Consider the following 15,891-nt stretch of genomic DNA (forward strand, 5'->3'; position numbering starts at 1 on the left):
ACAGGCATGGTTACGGAAGCAGCTTGGATGGTCCTCTCGGAGTTGACTGCAGATGCCTTCTCATTGTGATAATACTCCATCTCTGGAAAGTCAGTCACTTTGGTTTCATGATGTGAAAAAATCTTGAGAATGGAGTTATACTCAAGTGATGAGGCCATGAGTCAGATGAAATTGCCCAAGTGTGGTGGTGAAAGAATAGGTAGGAGTAGCTACTTGAAACCTCTTTGCAGATGGATCCTGTTTTCTTCTCACTAGCTTAAGTACTGAATAGCTGCAAAGGAAATTTTAAAAAGATTTACAAAGAGCAGTTCTTTCAAAAGTTCAAAATCTGTTCTCATCAAGAGTGGACTTCAGAACTCCAGCGACACTTGGGTTTACCCTGTGCTCTGGAACTTCAAACATCGTGTTTCACGCTATTCTTTGTCTACTCTCTTATTTCTCCTTTACTTCCTTATTACATTGTAAGCCCCTTAAAGGCAAGGCTCACTGTACAGTGGGCATTCCATAAGTAATTGCTCAACTGAATTGAAGAAATTAGGAGATCCATGATTATAGTTGACTGTTTGGGGGCCCAGGAAAGGGAGGTTAGTGTGAGGATGAAAACCCAATCAGTTTTGCACTTGCCTGTTTTCATGGTTATTTACTGTGATTGGCCCTGGAGCTGCTGTCGGTGCTGGATCATGACGTTTGTGCCCGAAGGTGCCCACTGTCAGTAATGGCAAAGATCACAGCAGGAGTGTTAATGACATGATTTCCCAGAAGTGGATGTATAGTCTATCGCATAGTCCTCCTGTAATTAGTTTGACCCTCAGATTATTGTGTTCAAATAAGTATGTCAAATGTAATGCCCCCTACCCCCGCTCCCTGATAATTTCTTTCACTAAAGGGAAGCCCTTGCAGTTTTTCTGTAGCAAGCCTTTGTTGTTTCCTTTGAAAAGAAACCAAGACATTAGAAAATCATAGTGCTTGGAATGGAACCACATCCCGACCTCCCCGGCCCTGGAATGTCCCAGCGTTGTGGAGATGGCTTTCTTGTAAATGCTTGGAAGCAGTGCCCAGCTCTCATGTGACTTTGGCCTGATTTTCCCTCATACTGAACAAGGCAAACTTTACTACTTTTATGAATCTGGTATCTGTTGACATCTGTGAAGAGAGAGGTGGCTTTCCTATGGTGTTTATTTCTGTGCTCCCCCCACCCCTTCCTCCATGTCTAAAACCTCACACACACACTACCATTCTGAGGAATTAAGTGCGATGAGATATGTTGATTCAACATTATGGCTTAAGAATTATATTTCCTGGACCTCACACGTACTTAGAAGTTGAATCAATCAAAGTTTATTGCTTCCTTTTTTCTTAGAGTGGGCGTATTGAAAGTGATTTCTTTTTCTGCAGTCATAACTCAGTGGCCTTGCTGACTTTTGTCTTGTGTTAAGACTTAAAAGTAAACTCCATTTCCTCTAGTGCTGCGTGTGCTCAGCAGGGGCTGAGCCTGTAATCACCACCAGAGCTGCTCCTGACACTTCTCTAGTTCACAGCTCTCCTCTGTCACAGCCGAGATGTCAGTCCGTTTTAACCATGAAGATTGGTTTTTCTCTCCAGCATTTGATTGTGAACAGGAGAGATGAGGGGTTCTTATGGGTAGCCATCTTACCAGTAACTTCTCTGTGACTGAACTCCCTGCCTGTCTCCGGCAGTATAAAAAAATTGTACGCTTTGTCAGAAAATCATTAACGGGTTTGGCAGCCCTCGTTAGAACACCCTGCAGCCATCTGCTGTGACCATCTTACACGGCTCACTTCCATGCACACGACATCATGTCTCCCTTGTTGCCCTTTCAGGTAAAGAAGCAGATTTTAGATGAAAAGATCTACTGCCCTCCTGAGGCTTCTGTGCTGCTGGCTTCTTATGCTGTCCAGGCCAAGGTAGGCTCAAAGAAGAAAAATGCATTCTTCCTGGGTATCAACTTGTATCCTGGGATCACTCTAGTTGTCTGCTTCTTCGGATTGTCTAGATTTCATAAAGATTTTCCCCAGAAAGTGGGTTGCTGTGGGACTTGTGGACCTGGGAAAACACTGTCGCTGTCCCAGCTTCTGTACAGTCTTGAGAGAGAGAGAGAGAGAGAGACAGAGAGACAGAGAGAGACACAGAGAGAGAGAGAGTATAAATGATAAGTATACAGCTTGACGAATTTCCTGTATAATCTCATTATACACTTGTGGTTAATTACATTCACTGGATTAACCTCTCTTTATTAATCAGGAAAAATGAACTAATGGTCTTCAGTTTTGGCCAAAGATGGCCTTTAGATCCTTATTCCAAACTTATCTTCCAAGAACCTGCAGCCCTGTGTGTGTGTGTGTGAGGACCTCGCCACACCCCAGAGAGAACCCCACTTCCCCCTGATGAGCATGCCAGCTGAGCTATGGCTAGGCACTGCAGATTTTTTTTATTAATTAATTTTTTATTAATTAAATTATTTTTTCTTACATAATTCTAGTCCCCATAGTTTTCCCACCACCTTACCACCCATGAACCATCACCATGTTCCCTTGTGTTCTTCCCTTCCCTGTTTTGCTCCCACTTCTCTCCCCTGCTTTGCTGTACGCCTCCGTTCTGTGGTCAGCTTGCTAGTTTTGACTTTTTCTTGACTTTGATTTGGTTTCTCTATATTCCACATATAAGTGAGACCATCCGGTATTTATCTTTTTTCCTTCTGACTAATTTCATCTAGCATAATCCCTTCCAGCTCCATCCATGTTGGGCACCAAAGATTTTTTGACCCACTGAGCTAAGTTGAGCTGTCTGGTTGGCATTCATAGAGAAGTCACTGTGGGTTAGGAGTGGTGGGAAGGGAGGCCCACCACTTGTGTTTTTTGTCCTATCTTTTTATAAGCCCTCTCTGTTTTTATAAGGCCAATTATAGAGTCAGACCACAGTGCTTCATATACCACCTTTTCTTGGTCCCCAGAATTGGGGCAGCTGAATGACTTTTGTGATTTTGAAGCATAATCTTTTCAGTTACTACTTTCCTTTTAGTTTAGTTTTTCCCCAGCTTCAGTCCATTGAGCCATTTTCCTCTAGTATTATAAAAGTTAATAAGACACGCTTGCCTTCTTTTTTTTTTTTTTTTTTTTTAAGATCTATTTTTTTTTTTATTATTATTTTTTTTATTTATTTATACAAGCACTGGGCACAGTCAGAAGCGCGGGAGGGTGAGAGAATTCACCAGAGCCAGAGCGGGGAGCAGAACAGGTAGAAGGACCGAAGTACACTGCTGAGGGGAGCAGCGGGCGGCAGGAGAGCTCTGCGCGCCATGCGGGACCCTCCTCCGGTGGCCGGGGAGCAGCCGGGGACCGAACCGGCGCCGCAGAGGCCGCGGGCAGCTTCGCAACCCAGCGCTCAACCGCTGCGCCACCGGGGAGGCCCAATAAGACACGCTTGCCTTCTTGGCCCACTTTTTTGGGTAGCTTAATACACTTTCAGATCAAAACCAGGAAGTAACTGGCCTGTCATTTTTTTTTTGAGGGGGCAGGTGTCTGCACATGCTAGTTAGACAAGAAGGAACTCCAGAGTCAATGTAATGCTTTGATAGCTTGTCTAATACTTGCTGAGGATTCACCAGGCCTGAGGAGGGAGTGTTGATTTGCTAACTTAGTGCTACCAAAGTGAGTGTCTCACCTTGTTCCCCCCTCCATCGATGACTTGTTTGTATTTAATATAGGTATGGGTAGAAGTCTTAAAAAGTTCACATAAAATTCATCTGTGACTGCTAGACTCCACTCCATGTTCTCAAGAGCTTCACAGTCTTTTCAGAGATGATGGCAAAGCAAGATACCACAGCTTAGAAACAGAAATAAACAGCATGACAAAGTATAGAATAAGAAGGGAAACTCCCTAAAAGCCAGAATTTGGGGTTTTCTCAAATAGAGTAGTAGCGATCCTCAGTGATTTGCCCAAGGTCATTCTGGCAATCTTGGGTAAAGTTAAGGGCAGAATTCATGACTTGCATCTTGTGCTGCGTCTATTCTACTACCCAGAAAAAAGAGTAATTGAAAAAACAGAAAATAGGCCTCGATTCAACTGAAACATATGCTTCCTTTTATGCCTTGATTAAGAATATTAATAGCAGGGCCTCCCTGGTGGCGCAGCGGTTGAGTGCTGGGTTGTGAAGCTTCCCGCAGCCTCTGCAGCGCAGGTTCGATCCCCGGCCACCGGGCGAGGGTCCCACATGGAGCGCAGACCTCTCCTGCTGCCCGCTGCTCCCCTCAGCAGTGTATTTTGTCACTCTGCCTGCTCTGCTCTCCCCTCTGGCTCTGGTGAATTCTCTCACCTTCTTGCGCTTCTGACTGTACCCAGTGCTTGTATAAATAAAAAAATAAATCTTTAAAAAAAAAAAAGAATATTAATAACAGGAAAAATGTGTCCTTTCAGTCAGTATTGTCCTGACAGTGATGAAGCAGTCATTGTCACTTTCATTAATTGCAAGGACTTCCTCGCCCAGGGTGGAATTCCTTTTTAGCACATCTTCTCCTCAGCTCAGAGGAGACCCAGTCTTTCAAGGACGCTACTTCTTTTTGAAAGGCTTCGGTTGCAAAGGCTACATTTTCTTTGCATAGATTTTGGGCCACAAATTCAAAGACCACCTGTGGAAAAACTTTTCAGGGAACGAGCAGATGTTTGCTTAAACAGATTTCACTGTAGGAAAGCCCTACTAATTTAGATCCTACTAATTTAGAGATGAAAGTGATTCACAGACAGCATATGTGGTTCATATGGAGGGGGAGGATACTCTGGTTTTTTTTCCGGTGTAAATTCTCAGAATCTTACAAACAAAGGTAATCTATGGCTTTAAGTCTGCTTTTGAAAAATTTAGGATTATTATAACATGCTTCTGGTTTCTAGGGCTGTAGGTTAATATTAATAGGATAACTCTGACTTTGCTATTAATAAAATCTTACTCTTTCACAGTTTCACAAAAAACTGTAATGTAAATATTTCGTGTGAAACTTGGTGCAGTCTTTTTCATAAGCGAAGGCTTGAGCATATTATGCCTCTTTTGCCAATGAGGAATTTAAGGCCCAGAAACAATGAATAACTTGGCTAACGTCACAAAATCTTGTGAATCTTTTTAAAATGGTATTTGTAGCTCACTTCTCTGAAGCAGAATGGAACTTGAGAGTGGAGATAGCATGAGAACCATGGTGTCCAGGGTACTTTAATCAGCACCCTGCATCTTGCCCCCTCACCCAGCATGTGAGAGAGGGAGGTCTCTGGGTAGCACCCACCACCTTTCACTAAATTCCAGATTCATTTATATGGTCATGTTTGTCCAGACTTCTGAATCATACTCGTTCCTTCATTATGTCTAGTTTGTTTTCTTACACAACTTATCTGAAACAGAAAGGAACTTCAGAAGTGTGGAGGAGAAAGTGAATTGAGTTCATTTACACATGGAATATAATTAGGCACAAATGTATTCATTACAGTACTTTAGCTATTCCAATGATATAGAACACAGTTAATTCCAAGCATAAAGAAACAATTACCTTCAAAGTATAAATACAAATATTAATCACATGGTTCAGTTAACAAGAATCGTATTTCTTGGTTGGAGTCTGAGTTATGTTTGAATCAAAAGTATGGACTGGGTTTATTTTGGCGTAGTTGCATGACACACCAAGCCATCTTTCAACATTTTGAGCCACCTGTTGTATTTTATTTTGACTTCTTTATTTTGGTTTGAAATGTGTTCTTATTAAAATGGACTTTGGGAGAGGGTGGTATGTAATTCATCATTCTTGCAGTACTCCTGGTGTTCATAGAGATAAAAGAATAGTTGGAGAGGAGACTTACTGTTTCTTAGTACTCTGATGCAAATTACAGGCATAGTGCTTAAAGGCAATTTGGTTGGGAAGCTGGGTATATGTAAAGTATAGGTAGAAGGAGTTGAGGCTGGAGAAGTCTACAGGGGGCCAGATCACAAAGGGTCTTAACTTTATCCTGAAGGGGATGCAGAGCCAGTAAACATGGCTGAGTGAAGGACAGAGGGGAGTAAGAGAAGTTTGGAGTTAGGAAAACCTGTTAGAAGACTCTGGTGATCATTATGGTTAGAGACTATGAGGTTTACACCTCAAGGAGTGGTCAGTAGAAAGGAGTGTTACAGGGCAGGGTGAAGGGCACCCCAGGACCCCCAAACCTGCCTGTTCTAAATAAGTTCTGCCATCCGCCACATCAAGATAAAACATAATCAAGTGCCAGGAGATAATAGTTGTATATCCTTTTTAAATTGCTATTTTTATCTCATGAAACATTGATTTTGAGATGTATTCACGTCATATGTGTCAATGTGGGTCTTTAATTTTAATAGCTGTTGATGAATAAACCTAGTTTACTTATCCACCCCCCTTATGAGAAAAAGTAGTTTGTTTCTATTTTTTTCCTGTTATAAACAGTGCTTTACTGAAAACGCTTTTATATTATTCCTTGCATATATATGAAAAAGCTCTTCCCCCCAAAAGGCAGATTTCTAGAAGTAGAATTGCAAATCAATTCCTGAATATAAAGAACTCTTAAGTTTATATAGAAAAGACATCAGAAAAATGGGTGCAACAGGCACTTTATAGAAGAGAAAATGAGAATGGTTGGTAAATACAAAAATAATGTTTAATCTCTCTAGTAAGCAAGTAAAAGAAAACCTAAAGCCACAACAAAGTAAACAGTTCAGAACTAGAACATGGGCAGGGAATTAATAAATTAGATAGATGTGTTTGAGCTCATTTACTTGCTGGAAGTGGCATAACCTCAGCAGGGCAATGGATGTGGTTAGGTGAGGCAACCCCTCCCCAAATTCCACTTCTACATTGCTACTGCAGGGGAACTGTAGTACAGCATACCCATTCCACTTGAAACTGTCAAAAGAGATAGACCCACCTCACCCTTTTCAACTGCTTAACAGTATTTTATAGAAAGAAGCCACTGGGTTATTCAAATATATCTGTATTGATACACAGGTGTATTTTTCTTTCTATTACTTTTCTATTATTAAATGAATCCAGTGACTGTCCTTGAATATGCTTCTTTGGGCACATATGAACAAGATTTCTCTATGACAGACACCAAGAAATGGCATAATTGGGTTGAAGGATAAGAACATTTAAAATTTAAATAATGCTCAGTGAAAGAAACCAGACACAAAAGGCTCCATTTATATGAAATGTCCAGAATAAGCAAATCCATAGAGACAGAACGTAGATTTAGGTTGCTAGGGACTTGGGAGGAGGGGAAGGAAATTAGGAGTTACTGGTAATGGGCATGGTATTTTTCTTTAGGGTGATGGAAACCTAGAATTAGATAGTGGTAATGGTTGTATACAACATTCTGAATATACTAAAAACCACTAAATTAAATGCTTACAATGGTGGATTTTATATATGTAAATTTTAATTTAACTTCTAAAAATAGCATGAGAATACCTATTTTTATATATCCTCATCAACAGAGGATGCTGTCAGCCTTTAAAATGTTTGCTAATCTTGGGGAAAGGGTAAGAGCAAAGAAAGAAGGAAGCACAATGGACTATAGTGATGGATCAAGGGTGATTTGGTGGTGGGTACACTGTAGTGGCGATACCTGATGGGGAGGATCCTTATGTTACCAGGTAGGGTGAGAGGCACCCCGGGGCCTCCAAACCTACCTCACTTTATTTATTTATTTTTAAGATTTTATTTTATTTATACAAGAACTGGGGTGCAGGCCAGATGCGTGGGAGGGTGAGAGGATTCACCAGAGACAGAGCAGGGAACAGAACAGACAGACAGACTGATGAAATACACTGCTGAGGGGAGCAGCAGGCAAGACAGGAGAGGTCTGCTTGCCATGGGGGTGGCTCCGAGGCCGGCGGGGATCGAACCGGCACTGCCATGGCTGTGGGCAGCTTCACAGTGCTGTGCTCAACCGCCTGTGCCACCAGAGAGGCCCCCAAACTGACCTCACTTTAAATAGGTTTTGCCGCCCATTACATCAACATACTCTAGTGTGTAAGACCTTTAATGGAAAGGAATTTTAAAAAATTAGTGTGCAATAAAGACAAGGGAAAGATAGTTTCCACATGAAACACCCAGTTATCCATCCCCTTATGCGTAAATGCCCAGCCAAATAAGGTTGGCTCAAAGCAGGGCCACTGAGGCCCGAAAGCCTGCTACACGTCTAAGGTACCTTTTGGTGGGCACCCCCAGGAAAGGGGCGGAAGGGACCCAGCACTCCTGAAATGGAAGGAGCAAAATCAAGACAAAAGCTGCCATTGTCAACCTCCCCAAGGGTCTCCACCCATGTCTGTTTCAAGTGTCTCCTTCCAGGTTCCCCAAGACCCTAAGACCAGTCCAAGGCCAAAAAGCAAGTGCAGCTTCTTCACATGTCTCTCTGCTCCACGTGCCTCCTCCAGGTCTCCTTGCTCTCCATCCCGCTTCCTATCTTCTCTGAGTCTCCTCTCCAGCTTCTCCTCCCAGCTCAGCTCCAGCCTTCCTTGGGTGGGGCAGGAAACTTGGAACCTCCCCTTTCCCTGGGGACCACCCTGTTACATTAATCTTACTTCAATTAAAAGAATAAATATAGTCACACAATAAATAAGTATATAAATATTTTGCCAATCTAATAAAAAGATTTTAAAGAAGTTTTCACCTCCTTGATTTCCATTTGGGCTGAGCATCTTGTCATCGGTTTACCAAATGTATTTCTTTCCTCTGTGGATCAACTATTTATGACTTGCCTTTTTCCATTGTATTATTTATCCTTTTCTAATTGAGTTATAGGAACTCCATATATTATGGATATTAACCTGGGTCTGTTTTAACGTGTCAGTCTTTTTATGTTTTAAGTGATTTTTGGAGTGACTTTACCAATCATTAGTATACATATGTTCTTCTGTATTTTTGTTCTGGAGCTCTTATGGATTTTTGTTATCACTTAACACCTTTAATCCATCTGGAATTTAGTGACTGGTGTGGGTAGGGATCTAGTTTTTCTGTGTATGTCTTGATCAAATCTTTTATGTTTTATGAAATCCTGTTCAGAGCATTTGATCTAATATTCCATACATATAGGCAGAGGAAAGTATTTACTATCTAGAGGGTGTTTCTATTTTTGCTAAGAATTTGATTCTATGAGTTCTTTAAATGGCAAAGTTCCTTCTTGAATTTAAATTTAAATTTAAATTCAGTTGGTTCAGGGCCTCCCTGGTGGCGCAAGGGGTTAAGCCCAGTACTGTGAAGCTATCCGCAGCCTCTGCAACACAAGTTCAATCCCCAGCCAGCCAGGGAGCTACCCACATGGCTCAGCAGACCTCTCCTATCTCACTCGCTGCTCCCCTCAACAGTGTATTTTCAGTCAGTCTGCCTGTTCTTTCCCTCACTCTGTCTCTGGTGAATCTTCTCACCCCCTGTACCTCTGGCCTGTACCCCAGTTCTTGTATGCATACATAAATAAATCTTTTTAAAAAATCCAATTGGTCTATGTCAGGGGTCGATCCAGGTTTTGGGAGCCTACAGTTATATAACTTAGGGTTTGCTTTTTAATGCAAGAATACCAAAGTATGAATATAAAATTAAATACAGGCCCTGGCAGGTGCGGCAGCTTATAATCTAAGAATCATTAATATCTTCACAGTAAATTTACTCCTGGCTCTATTCTCAGTATGCAGCACATAAAAGAGTGAGGACAGCTATCTTTACCTATGGAGTGTTATGACTTTCTTTTTTATTCACCAACTGCCTAACTTAAGGGGTTTCTTTTTCTTTTGTTCCTTAAAGAGACATTTAGGAGCAGATACAGACATCAAGGTGGCTTTAATGTAGTAAGTGGAGTCAGTTCCATGGAGAAGTTCTTTGCAGGGTCTTTGCTGCCCCTGCAGTCCTCAGATGGAAAGTATTTGATCAGTAGAGTAGCTGGGAGCTCAGCAAGATAATGTGGATTCTAAATCTTCCAAGCCTTTGGAGTCTGAATTTACAACTTTAACTTTGCATATCTGCTTACTTCTGCATTAGCTCTAGGTCAGCACAGTTGATAGACTTGCAAACCCAACTAATAGAGCAAAAATCAGAGATGCAAACAGGAACCAGTGTCATTATAAATAATGCAGAAGATAACAGTAACACCTGACATTCACTGTGAAGCAGGTTTATACAAAATGCTCACCTGGATTGTTTTACATCCTCCTTGTCCCCCATAATGAGGTAAGTGCTATTAAGGATCCTGGTTTTCCAGGAAGCTGAGGTTTAGAGAGAAGGTGCTTTACTGAGGGCCTTCGGCAATACTCCAGAATCCTCCCCCTTTGAAATTTTCTAAGGCTAGTGCTCTCACTTGACAAATAAGAATACAGAGTCAGAGGTGACAGACTTGAACTTTTATCTTTTGATGTCAGGAATTGAATGCTATGTGTCAAGCATAGTTTAAAATTTTCATGGGTATTATTTAATCTCCACAAGAGTCCTCTAAGATACTGTTATTATCCCCATTTTACAATGAGAAAGCTGAGGTACAAATTTCCAAGGTCACAGCTAATAAGTGACAGAGCTGAGATTGAAGCTTAAGCAGCCTGCCTCCCTAGAGGCTACCACCATTTAGGCTCAGTGACTGATTTATTACATCCCTGGGCCTCTCACAGATTGAGGGAAAGCAGGTTCCTTTAGGTTTTTTTAAATGAAGAAATGCCTAGACAGAGTTACAAAAACTGGCAGATTTATTTATTTACTTATTTTAAAGATTTATTTATTTATGCATACGAAAACTGGGGTACAGGCAAGAGGTGTTGGGGTGGGGGTGAGAGGATTCACTAGAGACAGAGTAGGGAGCAAAACAGGCAGGCTGACTGAAATACACTGCTGAGGGGAGCAGTGGGCGAGATAGGAGAGGTCTGCTGCGCCATGTGGGTCAGCTCCCTGACTGGGGATCGAACTTGTGCTGCAGTGGCTGTGATAGCTTCACAGTGCTAAGACTTAACCCCTTGTGCCACCAGGGAGGCCCCCATACTGGCAGATTTTCAATGTTTAGTTTGAAAAATTAATTCTCTTAACATTTGAAAAGCAATGTAATACAATTCTGCTATTCACAAGATAATGATGAGATTCATGAAAAATATTAATTCATGAGGCTTTTGTAATGGAGTGGTATCGGAATGCAGCATGTAAAGTTACTGATGAGCATCTCCTTTCTATCCCACGCTATCTATTGTTAGGTGTACAACTTCATTTGGGAAACACACAAGTCTAACTTGAGGCTCTTTAGGAATGAGAGGGTGGGTTATATCCTGATCCAGTTTGATGGTTTGTGGAGCTGACAGTCTTGTGCCTGATCTTTCTTTTGTTTTTCCAATTTGATGACTGAAAGGGTAAATGTTTATAGATGATTACACCAAGGTACTGAGATTTTTTGTTTTGGTCAAAAGAAAAGTCACTAGATGCTGATTGATAAGAGATAGACTTTGATTTCACATTCTACTAGATGTTTTATGATTGGTTTCTTTTTAAAAATGCTATCATTTTTTATTATTTCCTTGTCAGATTTAAGTTTTTTAGGAAAGAAAGAGATGTTTTCTTAAATCAGAAAATAAATTTCCAAGTCATTATCCCTGGATGAATGTATTGAAATGCAGGGCCCATTTCTAGTCCCACTAGTGACTTGTTTTGCAGCTTTAGGAAAATCTTTTACTCATTTCTTTGTACAGATAGGAATGACAATTTTGGCATCAGATTTTTTTCCCCCAAAGCATTTTGCAGAACCTTGAGTGATAGGTATTAAAAATATTGCCTGCATTATTCTCATCTCCCACCTAGCAGTTGGTTCCAATTACCGGCCACTTAGAAGCATTCGTAGGTAAGACTCTTATCACACGATGCTAATCACAACTTTCACAGTTGTGTTTTGTTGTTTCATTTCAAAAGCTGCTGTTTTGGTACTAACTGCTTTCTTTGTGGGTTAGAAAACACAGTCATATTTCTATACAAATGCCACATTCTTATTAGCACATCACCTGTCCATCCCTTACAGGATTGTGCAGCTCTGTTCATAGATATAATCAGCTTTGTATTTTCATTCAAGGATAACAAACTAGCAAGGTTGAAATCTTGACTTGTCATCAGAATTGAATTGCTCCCCGGAGCTGGGAGGGAATGAGACTGATTTGAGCTCTGTTCAGAAATGGCAGTTGTCTGTAGAATCTCAATCGCCCTGCTCTCCTTTTCTTCTCCTTCCAGTATGGTGACTACGACCCTTCTGTTCACAAGCGGGGATTTTTGGGCCAAGAAGAATTGCTTCCCAAAAGGGTAAGAAGAAAAACATTCCCTCTTTGGGAAGATAGAGCAGTTATGTGCTCTGCAAGAAAACTAACTGAAGGACTTGAAAGAATGTTGGGAGTACATGGCAAGAACATTAAAAAAAATATTTTGTAATCATTCTTAAGTAAAAAATGTGCAGTCTGTGTTGAGAATATTAAGAAGCAAAGGTTTCGTGGAGTTAGTTTGGGGCTGCCCTGACTGACATGACCTGTACAAATGTTCTCTGGCATGGTTGTCTGTGTAAAGGCGGATGAGTGGCAGCGATTCTCAGGGATGCATTGAGGGCTGCAAGTGATTTAGCCCAGGCAAGTGAGCTGTTTGCTCCTGCTCCTGGTGATAGAAGAGTTGGGGGCGGTATTGTAGTTTTTAATCCTTGGTGTAGTTTATCTTGTTCTTTAGCCAAGAAATAGGCCCTTCTCCCTTTTGCTATTTCTGATATTACAGCTCTGCTCATCTATTGTGTAGTGAAGGGCTGCTCCTTACCTTTCCTGACTTTTCCTGCTCCTTTGATGGCTTCTGTGCAGGCAAAGGCAGCTGCACAGACAGGCTCCCTGGCTGTCTGCACAGGATTAGTGAGCACTGCTCTTGGCCCACTTCCTCCCTCCGGGGAACCACAGCCTGGGGGGTGGTGGGGAGCCCTGCCAGGCGAGGGGTGCACCTAGGCCTGATAAATGGTGCAGCTGCCTGAGTTGTGACTCAAATTGAATGGTGCTTGTTTACACGCCCACGTCTGTGTGTGACTGGCTCTCTGTATGTGGCTTTTTAAAAATAGCTTTGCTGTTTTGTAAAAATGATACATAATTATAAAAATGGCACACAATACCAAAACTTTACTTGTGTGTGGGTTTTTATTTTGTTCAATTTTTTTTGGTAGGTAATAAATCTGTATCAAATGACTCCAGAAATGTGGGAGGAGAGAATTACTGCCTGGTATGCAGAGCACCGAGGCCGAGCCAGGTGAGGCTGCTTCGTTATTGGTTTACATTTCTTTACCGACTTCTTTCTTTAAGAACCACAAAACTGGGACATGCTTGTTGAACAAAATACGGTACCTAAGTACAGGGAAAAAAAAGGAAAGCTGGGTGTGATGCTGGCCATCAGTTTTGTGTGCGTCTTTTTTCTAGTGCATGGGGTGTGAAGTGGGTGTGGGTTCTGTCTGTCAGGGTGACTGCTGTGTTCACGGAGAGCTTAGTTTCATTTAAAGAAGTGCAACGTATGCCTTTCCCGTAGCTGTTACGTCTATTCCTCTATTGATGGCATTTGAAGTAACTATAGTTTTCACTTTTACAAAATGTTCTGCAGTATACAATCTTATATCATTATGTAATTGTATGAGTAGCTCAGCAGTTTCTGAGTCAAAGAGTGTGAGCACCTTGTGTTTGACAGGTATCTCCAGACTCCCTCAGTTATACTTTTTACATGCCCTTCATCAGAGTATGAGAATGTCTCTCCCACACACTTGTTTTTATCAATCTAATTATTGTAATCTAAAAAGTAAAAAGTTACATCGTGTTAAAGCATTTCCCCGATCACGTTAGGAATGGATCATCTTTCAATAGCCTTTAAAATTTTCTTCTTCAAAGCAACTTTCATATGCTTTTTTAAACTTTAAACTTTAACCCAAAATATTAAGTATACTACTTCATGGATTATCAGTACATGAAAATATCATGTAACATACCCGGTGACAAAATAGCATGTTACCCTCCCCACGCCCCAACCCTGTCACTTTACCTCCTCTCTCCCCAAAGTTATCTTTGGTTATCCAGCTGTTCTCCTGATTTCTAACTATGATCATAGATTAGTTTTAAACTTCATAGAAAAGCAGTCAGTTTCTATTTTTTGTGTCTCATTTGTTTATTGAGCATCATATTGTCAGGTTTGTTGAGCATAGCAGTAGATTTTTCATTTTCATTTCACTGTATTAACAAACCCCATGTTATTTATCCATTCTACTATTATAGGTACTTATAGATAGTCAGGTTGTCTTCTGGTTGCTATGCTTAAAAATAATGTCAAACAGTTTTCTAAGATCGTTGCACCAGTTTGTATCAGCACTTTGTGTGACGTTTAGATGCTTCGCGGTCTTGCCCGCATTTGGCATACTCTCGGGCTGAATTTTTTTTTTTTTTTAAGATTTATTTATTTATTTTTATTTTATTTATTTACTTATTTATACATGCATTGGGTTCAGTCAGAAGCGCGGGAGGGTGAGAGAATTCACCAGAGCCAGAGCGGGGAGCAGAGCAGGCAGAAGGACCGAAGTACACTGCTGAGGGGAGCAGCGGGCGGCAGGAGAGGTCTGCGCGCCATGTGGGACCCTCCTCCGTGGCCTGGGAGCAGCCGGGGATCGAACCGGAGCTGCAGAGGCTGAGGGCAGCTTTGCAACCCAGCGCTCAACCGCCGCACCACGGGAGAGGCCCTCTCGGGCTGAATTTTTTACATTTATTTGAGAGCATTTTAAGATCGCAGAGAGAGGGGGAAAGGCAAGGTCACAGGGAGACTTGAATTACAAAATTTTCATACTATGCCTGTTTGGGAGGTTTTTTGCAAGTCACTGCTGCTTTAAGAACTTCCTATACATTTGACTCAGAAATAGGTGACCAGGCTTGGATTTGACAGCCCAGATAGTTCTTGCCCTAACCTCCAACATGACCAAAGAAATAAAATCTGGAAGGTAGCTGTCAGGTAACCTGCAGAGAGTTGTTTCATTGTCAGAACTTTCTAGGTGAAGAAAGTACACGTTAGATTAAAGCAACAACTTAAATAAAATTTGAACATCCAAATCCATTTGAAGAGAGAACATACACAGCACGTGCTTTTCTTGAATTACTTGTGATGGGTGTCACTATTTACCAAGAGCAAAGCGTGAAATTGAAACCAAAAGACACTGTAATGAATCTGTCCTCTTGTTTTTATGGGGATGGGAAATTCTGCTTGACCTCGATGTCTTCAGCCGAGAGGGACTGGGAAGGTCTTTGCCGGTTTCTGCTCTGGCTTGCGTCTTCTGGCAGATTCACATGCACCTGCCCTCCAGCTTTCTTACTTAGCTCCAGTGACAATGCCTTTCATTCTTCATACAGGGACGAAGCTGAAATGGAATATTTGAAGATAGCTCAGGACCTGGAGATGTATGGTGTGAACTACTTTGCCATCAGGGTGCGTTGATGTCTCTCTGAGTTCCCTGGATAGAAGCAGAGACTGAAACAGGGGCAGACTGATAAAATGGGTTACTTCCTCCTTCCAGGGTAGTAAACTTTTTAATGGTTCAGTGGTAAAGAGGAAAGAGGAAGGGGAGAGAGGTCTTACAGTCTAATTTTCTATTTTGGACTTCAATTAGATCCTAGGTAATTAAGTGTCATTTGAGCCTCAGGGAGAGGGATTTGGGCCTGGTCCTGTGCTCAGCAGAAACTTGTTTGAATGCTCCAAGAGTAATACTTGGTTATTTGTGGCTCTTTGAGAACTGGCCCATGGGGAGTACCTGCAAAGACATTCTTCCCCCAGGGCACAGGAGAGTAAAGCTGCTCTTAGAGATTTCTGACTTGTTTGGGTGGGGACTTTT

The 15,891-nt window shown here is 41.6% G+C and overlaps 1 protein-coding gene across 3 annotated transcripts in view; it reads left to right on the forward strand.

The window, feature by feature from the left end:
• The window catches only part of NF2 (NF2, moesin-ezrin-radixin like (MERLIN) tumor suppressor), a 73,464-nt gene that overhangs the window by 25,894 nt on the left and 31,679 nt on the right, over nt 1-15,891 (forward strand). For all 3 annotated transcript variants that reach the window (XM_037510852.2, XM_037510851.1, XM_054695239.1), the window contains exons 4-7: nt 1,842-1,925; nt 12,249-12,317; nt 13,204-13,286; nt 15,413-15,488. In XM_037510852.2, coding sequence (XP_037366749.1) covers nt 1,842-1,925; nt 12,249-12,317; nt 13,204-13,286; nt 15,413-15,488 — 312 coding nt within the window. The remainder of the gene's footprint in view (nt 1-1,841; nt 1,926-12,248; nt 12,318-13,203; nt 13,287-15,412; nt 15,489-15,891) is intronic.

The sequence above is a fragment of the Talpa occidentalis genome, unplaced genomic scaffold, assembly GCF_014898055.3.
Source record: "Talpa occidentalis isolate TD23 unplaced genomic scaffold, MPIMG_talOcc4v2.1 talOcc4.14, whole genome shotgun sequence".
NCBI classification, from domain to species: domain Eukaryota; kingdom Metazoa; phylum Chordata; class Mammalia; order Eulipotyphla; family Talpidae; genus Talpa; species Talpa occidentalis.